Source organism: Tupaia chinensis, unplaced genomic scaffold, assembly GCF_000334495.1.
Source record: "Tupaia chinensis unplaced genomic scaffold, TupChi_1.0 Scaffold000567_1, whole genome shotgun sequence".
In the NCBI taxonomy this organism is placed as follows: domain Eukaryota; kingdom Metazoa; phylum Chordata; class Mammalia; order Scandentia; family Tupaiidae; genus Tupaia; species Tupaia belangeri.
In genome coordinates, this window is record NW_006160080.1 from 22,367 (window position 1) to 32,464 (window position 10,098).

General features: G+C 45.6%; 1 protein-coding gene across 1 annotated transcript in view; it reads left to right on the top strand.

The window, feature by feature from the left end:
- Positions 1–788: 788 nt before the first annotated feature.
- LOC106735899 (uncharacterized) overlaps positions 789–10,098 on the top strand; it is a 17,378-nt gene continuing 8,068 nt past the window's right edge. Inside the window, exons 1-2 of the mRNA XM_027775480.1 lie at positions 789–923; positions 4,699–4,891. Coding sequence (XP_027631281.1) covers positions 789–923; positions 4,699–4,891 — 328 coding nt within the window. The remainder of the gene's footprint in view (positions 924–4,698; positions 4,892–10,098) is intronic.

The following is a 10,098-nucleotide window of genomic DNA, read 5'->3' on the forward strand; positions in this document are numbered from 1 at the left end:
TATTCTGTCCAAACCCAAATGGGGAACTTCAGGCTGCAAATTTGTTGAGGGTTATCTTACTTGTCAATGAATCGTAGTACTCACTGAATCTGTTTTGAATGAATCAATCAATTAATGACTCTTAGAAAGTCATTCCTCCAGGGGTGTCCATTCCGAGATTTCTGGATGGTACAGAAAAGATAGTAAAAACCTCACTTTTTTCCTTGTGGTCCCAGAACTGTGAATGAAGGGAGCGAAAATGAGTAATCTGGAAGCAGGAGGCTGCTAGCAGAGGTCTAAGTGAGGTGGTGTCTGGTCTGGCCCTAGACCACTTGAGAGCACAACAGGAAGTAGACTGAGCTTACTCCACACATCCCCCTAACATATAGTCTATTGGAGGGCTGGAAGGAACATGCTTCCAGTTAGTCCCCAGGTCGGGTTAAATGACATGAAACAGTTCCACCATTAGCCCATCCATCCTACTTCTACCCAGTTTCTGCTTATCACTTGTAATATTTAGAGATGGAAGAAACATTTAAGAAAGTCATTTTTTAGAGGACAGGCATCTACAGGCTCGTATTACTCTATAAATACTACTGACTTCCAAGCCTGGGACTTGGACAGTTTTTTCTGGAGACCTATGGGTCCCACCTACTCATTCCTGGTTTCCCAGGACCAAGCCTCACACTTACAGGGAGTACAGGGAAGTAGACCTTATGTGAGAGACAAGGCCAGAGTGAAAAGGAAAGCGGGACCTGGGAATCTAGGGCGTGGCCGGGATCTAACAAAGACAAATGCGCATGCGCGGCATGACCTTGGCCAATGCGGCTCCGCGGCTCAGTCAGGCGTGTGGTCAGGAAGGCCGCCAGGGTTTGCCACACTGGAGGGATGTGGCACACAGGAGAGGGGATGTGATGCCAAGTAGAGACCCGGCCCGAAAAGAGGTAGGGGCGCTGGCTACTGTGGGAACGGCCCTGCCAATGAGGAGCGCAGACAAGGCCTGGAGGAAGAGGCGAGGGGCAGGCGTACCGCAGAGGCGAGACCTCAAGGGCTGGGACTTAGCCCGGGCGTGAAGGGCGTGACAAAAGATGGTCGAATGGAAGGGCGGTGCCAGGCATATGGCAGCGGAGTTACCAGAGTGGAGAGCAGAGACGTAGGCACAAACGGGAGAGCTCGGGCACAGGAACCGCCACCAAGGCGGAAGTTCAGACTTAGCCCCGAAGGAAGCCAAACGGGCAGGGGCGTGGCCTCGACGAGCGAAATGACGTGTATCAGCATGAGGGGCGTGGCGAAGAGGAGGGGGCGTGGCCAAGACGGCCCCGCGTAGGGAGACTGGATTCCCCGTAGTGAACCAAACCGAACAAGGTCAAGGTTTAGGGAAATCTGGGCAAGGGCAGCAGGCGATGTGGAGCGACCCTTCTCCACGCTAGCCCTGTTTTTTCACTATGAGGATCACCAGACATTGACTTAGGATTCTGCCCATTTAAATATAGAACAGCTGTCCCAGAAATTTTGGCAAATTCAGGTTGCAGTTCCAGGAAACAAGGCACAGCAAGCTAAGCTGGCTCTGGGGTCTGCGTTGTTGACTTCCCTTTTGAGTGTGCCTGCACTCTTACCTGCCTTCAGGTACTATGAAGGTAATGGATTGAAAATGTATTAGCGGTCTGTAAATCTTGAGACTGAAATGGGATGAGGTGGTTTTTGATCTCATTGAGACATAACGTACTAAAAAGGATACATTTTCACAAACAGAAAACTAAACAGACGTGATTTAGCTTTGGTTTCAAAATTCTCACACCTGTTGTGCAATGCAGACATACTTTAGGTGTCACTGATTGTTACGAGTTTGATTTTGTTCCTCGTCCCTCCCATTCTTTTTTTTTTTTTCCTTTTTTTTTTTTGGAGACGTTTTTGCTATAGGGCGCGTGTGCTTGCCAGACAGACGGAGACAGACAGAGAGACAGAAAGCGAGAAATCACCCCACAGAGGGGATGGCCACGCCGCAATCCCTTTTCCTCCATTCTCCTCTCAGGATCTTGGGCATGCATGCACACGCGCCCGGCGTGAGTTTAAGCCACCAGGTCCAGGACTCGAACACAGTCAACTATGTGGGAGTCCAGCAACATAGCCATTACACCAACTGCTGGTCCCTCCTTCCCATTCTTAAGTTTAGGTTTTAAGTGCCAGTACCTCAGAATGTGATTATTCTAGAAATAATCAAGTGAAAATGAGGTCATTGGGGTGGTTCTTAATCCAAAATGACTTGTATTCTTAATTAAAGGGGAAATTTGGAAATAGACCTGGTTGAGAAGACACTATGAAGATTGGAGTCAGTAGCCACAAGCCAAGGAACTATCAGAAACAAGATATATTAGTCAGGGAACCAATAGGGAGTGTGTGTGTTTATATGATGAGATTTATTATAAGGAATTTGCTCACCATTAGTGTGGGAGCTGGCAAGTTTGAAATTCGCAGGGCAGGACCGCAAGCTGGAGACACAGGAAGAGTTGATGTTGCAGCTCAAGTCCAAAGGCAGTCTGGAGGTAGAATTTTCCCTTCTTCAGAGGACCTTAGTCTTTTTTCATTTACTTGTTCTTTTTTTTTTTTTTTTAGAGGTTTTCACTATAGGGCGCGTGCGCTTGCCAGACATAGAGAGACATAGAGACAGAAAGTAAGAAATCACCCCCCAGGGGGGATGGTCACGCCACAATCCCTTCTCCTCCATTCTCCTCTCGGGATCTTGGGCACGCATGCACACGCGCCCGGCGTGAGTTTTAAGCCACCGGGTCCGGGACACGAACCGCGGTCGACTACGTGGGAGTCCAGAGACATAGCCATTACGCTAACTGCTGGTTCCCAGTCTTTTTTCATTTAAAACTAAACTGATATGATGAGGCTCACCCACATCATGGAGAGTGATCTGGTTTGCTCAAAGTTTACTGACATAAATGTTAATTTCATCTTCAAAATACCTCCACAGCGACATTTAGATGTATTTGACCAAAATTGGGGGATACTATGGCCTAGCAAAGTTGAAAAATAAAATGAACCATCCAAGAAGAAAGGCCTGGGATAGATCCTTCACATCCCTCAGAAGGAACCAACCCTGTCAGCATCTTTGATCTGAGACTTCTATCCTTGCTTCCTGTCCACCAGAACCATGAGACAATGAATTTCTGTTGTTGAAACCACCCAGTCTATGGTACTGCATTATAAACTGATACAGTGGCTCAAAGACATCACGTAGGGCACTCGGTATGGAGATAAGGATCTTCCTGAGGATTCACTAACTTCCTACTAGCCCCTTGATGTGATGACCACGTAGCTCCGCCTCTTTGAGTTCAGTGTGTACATTAGCAAAGACGTACAGACACCAAGCACATGGCACTGGGCAGAAAGACTGGCTGCTTGTCCTGTTGTGCTTCATTTCACAATACACTTGGAGGTGATTTTCTCTCCCTTCACTTAGGCAAGGCCTGCTCCCCTCTGGCTCAGACAAAGCAGGGTCAGGGGCAGCAGTAGAGAGAAGAACTAGTTCACGGCCAGTTACTAGAAGGATGCTCATAAAGTGAGGGGAGGGTGAAATCCCAACACCTGCCTCCCTGCCCAGCCTTGCTGGTAGCTGGGATCCTGGAATGCCTTTTTTTGTATCTTACAGCTTCTTGGAAAGGTGATGTGAAGAGATAAAGTTCATATGTGCAAGTGGCATGTGTCTTTAGTGCCCCTCTACTTCTCTTTCTGTGACTTTTAGCACCCCCACCCCCATACACAATACATGGCATGGTCATCCTGCTGAGAGTCATCCTTTGGGCAGAATCTGGGGAATACAAGCACCCCTCCCTCTGTGAGCTGGTTTGCTGTGTGTTCCCCTTCCCACATTGTATACATTTCAAGAGGCCCCTACTGGGAGAAGTTGTGCATCTGGAAGGCAGAGTGCAAACCTGGTCTTTTTTTTTTTTTTTTTTTTTTTTGGGGTTTTTTCTACAGGGGGGGTGCTACAGGGTGTGTGCACTCGCCAGAGAGACAGAGAAAGACAGAGAGACAGGAAGCAAGAAATCACCCCCCAGGGGGGATGTCCACACTGGAATCCCTTCTCCATTCTCCTCTCGGGATCTTGGGCACTCACGCACATCCACCCCGGCGTGAGTTTAAGCCACCGGGTCCAGGACTCGAACCATGGTCAACTACATCAGAGTCCAGCGATGTAGCCATTACACAAACTGCTGGTCCCGCTAACCTGGTCTTAAACAATAGTGTTGATATGAACGTGCTTACTGGCACGATTCCCATCCTGGTGATACGAGTTTAGGTTCATGTTTGTGTTGGTTCCTCTTTCACATCAGGCAGGACTTCAGGTTCCTGCAGATCTTATGTATAAGCTGGTAAGTGTGGTGAGATGCTGGAGGCAGGCAGAGAAAGCTGGGTGGCAATTAGCCAGGCACATGTGAAGGGGCGGTTTGCACAGATTGGGTGGAATGGCAAGAGTTGGGAAAAACTGAAGTCTATGTGGCTGGTGGGCTGGGAGGAGTACAAAGTGGTTGTGAGACAGAGCAAGTGAGTCTGTCCTAGGGTGACCTGTGTCTTTGTGGAATAAGAATGATAAACTGTTTACTCTCACCTGCCCTCTTGCTTATTTCAGAGTGTGCACACCTTATCTCAGTGTCCATGATCCTAATTCTTTTGTTCACAGCTTTTCCTCCTCTGCCCTCCTCCCTCTAGGTTTTAGGCTCCTGCAAGTTATTTGGAAGCTGTCAGAATTTCAAGAGGAGGATGGTAGTGCTCAACAGCCTGAGGGCCATTCTTCAAGCATCTTCATGCAGATGGCTGTGGCGAAGTTTCCAGATTCTGAGGTCCACACCAGTGAGGCGCTGCAGCCTCTATACCTGCACTTACAAAACCTGGAACTGGACCCGTGAGTACCCCATTGCTTAAAACTCAGGCTGGGCGTGTGTGTGTGCATGCCCAAGATCCTGAGAGGAGAATGGAGGAGAAGGGATTGCAGCGTGACCATCCTCCCTGGGGGGTGATTTCTCACTTTCTGTCTCTCTGTCTATCTCTGTCTCTCTGGAGAGCGCACGCGCCCTATAGCAAAAACCTCTCCAAAAAAATTTAAAAAGCTATGAGAATAATTCTTTGTTTCTCTATTTGTTCATTAAATAAAGGTAGAGAGTTCCCTTTTTTTTAAAAGAAAAAAGTTTGTTTATATTTATTAACGATAGTGTATGCATGCAAGAGAGAGAGGAACACCCTTGACAGAGTCTTGTTACACCAAGATCCCCTTTCTCCAGTCCTCCAGCTCCTCAGACTCTTGGGCACTTATATGCATGTTCCTGACTTAATTTCAAGCCAACTTGGGGATCTGACTCTGTGGTTACCCATGTGTCTTCCAAAACTGCTGTTAGGTTTGATACATACTGCACCACCAGGCTCAGCCAGAAAGTTCTTTCTTGGCCTTTTAAAAATGTTAACATGATGTTATGCAGAAACTGTACAGGAGAGATGTTTAGTTTCAGTTATTTTGCAACCTGTTCTTACTGTTTCTTGTTAGCAATTTTATTTAAGTTAAAGTTGATCTAGACTGCAGGGGATTTCTGTGGGATCTTAAATTTCTGGAACTTGTAGGTTAATGTGTAGGTAGCTTCGTGCTCCAGAATATTGCGTTCTGAATTATGAATTACAGAGTTAATTCTAGCTGATCAGTGTGCGCTTTGCTGTTAACATGGAAGATCAAGTGAGGTAGCATATGGTCTTCCTCAAATCTCTCACATTTCATTCCCCTCCTAGAAATACAAGGTACTGGGACCAGTTCCATGGCCTAGTGGTTAAAGAGCTGGATCTCACATGGCCTACTGCATGGTTCAAATCCTGGTTCTAGCAGCTTGAAAAGTAATGGGCACTTGGACTCAGAAATCACAGCTTGATGCGGTCTTTAGCCCATGCACAAAAGGACAAAAGTGGCAATTTAGGAACTAGCAGTTAGCGTAATGGCTATGTCGCTGAACTCCCATGTAATCGACCACGTTTGAAGTCCTGGACCTGGTGGCTTAAACTCACGCTGGGCGCTTGTGCGTGCGTGCCCAAGATCCTGAGAGGAGAATGGAGGAGAAGGGATTGCGGCGTGGCCATCCCTCTGGGGGGTGATTTCTTGCTTTCTGTCTTTCTGTATCTCTCTGTCTCTCTGGCGAGTGCACGCGCCCTATAACAAACACCTCTCAAAAAAAAAAAAAGTGACAATTTAGGGAAACTGCTGAGTGGCAGAACACAGAATTAAAGGGGTGTGAGAGAGGAGGAAAAGCCACCAAGGGGCTCATCATGAAGGCTGGGGGCGAAAGGGGCAGGAACTAGGCTAGTGGGTATGGGCAAGGCAAGGAGGAGAGGAGATATAATGTGAAAAGTCAGATAATACGAAATGAAACAAAAGGAGACTCCACCTTCCTAGGGATACTCTTCATCTTACTCATTCCATCTACAAGTAGTGACTACAAGCCAGTTTGCTTGGGGGGGGGAGGCAGATGATAAAGCACATATGCAGACATTTATACCTGTGCCCATATAATAGTGGTACAAAGGAGAAAATGAGAGTACTATGATTAAAAATAATAATGTTCTGATTAAAATATAGTAGTACAAGGGATCATGTAATAAGAGGGTAGTCAGAGAAGCCAGTAATAGGACCGAGCACCAAGCAGAATGAAAGAGAATTCAGTTCCAGCAAAGGAGCAGGATCAGGAGTGGAGGGGCTAAGGCAGAAATGAGCTTGCCACATTTGAAGAGCTGAGGGACACAGAGCGATGCTGGAGAAACTGGCAGTATAGGCATAACATAAAGCTTAGTCATGTAAGAACTAAAACCAAGTACATCTTCACCATGAAATCTAAAGGGGTTTTGTTGCTCATCAGCGACAGATTACTGTCACCTTTTTCATGCCAGTATGCCTTTAGTCACTTAAGTCATGGTTGATAGAACCACTGCCTCTCCATTTATTTCACTTTCTATATCTAAGAAACACTGAACATGAAGCCTCCATTAGTCAGAACACTTAATCATCTTCCTGTTTTGAGGGAAAGTATGACAACTACCAAAAAATCATTTCAATGTGTATTTTATTAAAATAGAGAAGGGGAGGGGGAACCAGGGAAGCCCTTTGCAAAAAGCTGACTTCACTAAGGGGGCAGTGACTAGTCACCCCCCCACACACCCCCAGTGGGGGGCTGGACTGTGTTAATAAAGGAAAAAGGTAGGAAGGGGAAAGAAAACCCTCTGGAAGCTGAACTTGAAAAGGAAGGGCATAAATTGCTAGTGGGATTATTATCATGAAAGCAAGTGAAGGAATAGGCCCAATGTTCTTGGGCTGGTATTTGCATGGGTGTGAGATTTGAGATTTGATGTTTTTCTACTTCCTGGATGAAGTGAGGATTGATTAAAGGTGACTGAGGGCATCATCTGAGGGGCCTGATCATTATCCCAGTCCTTCCCTAGTCTTCACAGGAGACCCTCATTACCTGGCCTTGAAGAATATGAATTCTGCAGTTACTGGCCACAGTCTGAATATCTCAGAAGAAAAGACGTTTGCATATCTTTAAAAGAAAATCAGATCCCTTCAGGGACTTTATAGAAGCAGATTATGACATTAAAATATCATGCCAGTTCAAATGCACTTCTATTTTAGCTTCCTGAAACAGGAAATTTGTATGATTCTCAAAGGAGCAAGTTGTCCTACACTAAGAAAAATAAATATAAACATTGAATCAGATCTCTCCAAAGATAAAACAATACTGTGTTATAAGAAGAAACAGAAAAACAAAACACTCTTGAGTTTCCGTAGATCAGGAAGTCTCAACTTTGGAACTATTGACGTTTGAGGGTAGATAATTCTTCTCAGTATGGTCCTTGTCCAGTGCACACTGTATAGTATTTATTGGAATCCTTGGCCTCTACCCACTAGATGGCACTAGCACCTTCCTCTAGTGATAACCAAAATGTCTTCTCACATTGCCAAATGTGCTTTGGGGAGCTGAATTGCTCCTGCTGTTGAGAACCACTGGTCTAGACACCCCCAGGAGAGCTCTACATCTGTACTAGTGGAGAAACAGTAGTAGTGAAAGGAGCAAGGACCCTCTTAGTGGATTTTCTAAGGTTCTTGAAATATAAGGTCTATTGGGCCAGCAGGTGGCATGGTGGTTAAGGTGTTGGAATTCCCACATAGCTGGCCATGGTTTGAGTCCCAGACTTGGCAGCTTGCTTTCTCACTCTCCTCTCTCTCTTCTCTCTCTCTTTTGTCTTTCTCTGGCAAAACTCATGTGAAAAATAATATTAACAATAATAAATTAATTTTTAAAAAGATATATAAGGTCTATTTACATTATAATGGCCCAGAGTAAGGGGTAAGTCTTCAGATTTTGGTTATGATAATGACCAACATGGACCATCAGTGAGGGCCATCTGACCTCTAAAACTCTCACTTAATGGAAAGATCAGGTTTTCATTTCAATATGTAAGATGTTTTGGAGGCTGGAAACTGCTAGCTGTGAGCTTAGAGACCCCAGGCTGAATGGCTCCAGAAACCTGAAGAGAAATTTGATTATCTAAGGCCTCACCAATCAAGAATGCCCAAGAGATGATCTTGTCCTCTTGAACCAATCACTAAACTGATCATGTACCTGGGACCTCTGCCCCTAATTTTGCCCTTAAAACACATGTGGGGAACATCTTGTGAGATGTCTTTTCACCATGAGCTGCCCGCTTTCCTTGCTTTGTGCTTTGCAATAAAGCTATACTTTCCTTCATCATACCATATGCCTATAGTGTTTTTTTAAATAATTATTTATTTAATTTTATTTATTCATTCATTTATTTTAATTTGACCAGAGAGAGATACACACACAGAAAGAGAGGGAAAGTGAGAAAGCAAGCCACCAGGTCCGGTATTTGAACCGCCATCGGCCATGTGGGAGTGTCCAGCACCCTAACCACCACGCCACCTGCTGGTCCCATATGGTGTGGTTTTATAGCACTTGGGCAAGTGAACCTGATTTGAGTTCGGTAACAGTAGTAGTTTATACTACTTTGGCAAACAAAAAACAAAACAAAGCTGAGATCTTGACTTCTGGCTTTGGACAACTACTGAAGGAAGAGGAATGTCTCTGGTAAGAGTTGAACAGAGGCAGGTTTCTGTTTTTTTTTTTTTGTTTGTTTGTTTTTGTTTTTGTTTTTTTTATGGAAATAAGAGGATGACCCTGCTATTCATGGGGAATTTGCCTCAGTCAAATCCTTAGACTTATTCTGAGCCAGAGGGTGAGGTAGACAGAGTAGTTGGAAATGACTCTCTGGATTCCTGTGTTCCTAGATTTCCCATTGGTCTTGCTTTTACCCATCCTCATCCTCATTTTTCTAAAGGGCAGAGAAGCAGACCAGCCTGAGCCGCCCCACACGGGTTCTAGTCCTCACACATAGATGCTGCCACAGGGCTATTGTGTTCTCAGGAAGTCAGCTGGTATTTTCCAGGGACACCCTGCACAGACCTGGTGCTTGCTTGACTCTAGAGAAGGAAATCAGCATCGGTGAGGTCATCAGTGCCTCTGTGGGACAAACCATGTGTACACCTTAGTAGGTCATGTCCACAGTCATGTGACAGGAAGACTGCCAACTCGAGGGACCTTAGCAGCGCTACTATTCTACCCGGGTGGGGCGGAGTGGCTGCCTAGTCCTCACAGTTGGCTTACCTGGAGGTGAACTTGGCATGCACGCTATAAATTGTGTGAGCATGTTTCTACCAGCGAGCCTGAGGAAAACTGACAATGCTTGATTGAAGGTTTGCTTTCCAAAACTTCCTTCCCTACTTCCTCTGTTGAAAATAAGTCTGTTATTGAAAATTCAATTAATTTGTCTTTGCCTTTAAAGCTAGTTTTGGGAGCCAGCTCAGTGGTATGGTTAAGGTGGCTGAATCCCATATGGTTGATTGTACAGTTCAAGTTTCGGACCCAGCAGCTTGAGAACCATGCGGTGTGGTGCCTGCTCAAAAATTCTAAGAGGAAAAAGGAGTACAAGGTATTGCAGTATGGTAATCCCCCTGGGGGGGGGGGGATGCTCAATCACCTGCATTCTCTCTTTCTCTCTCTC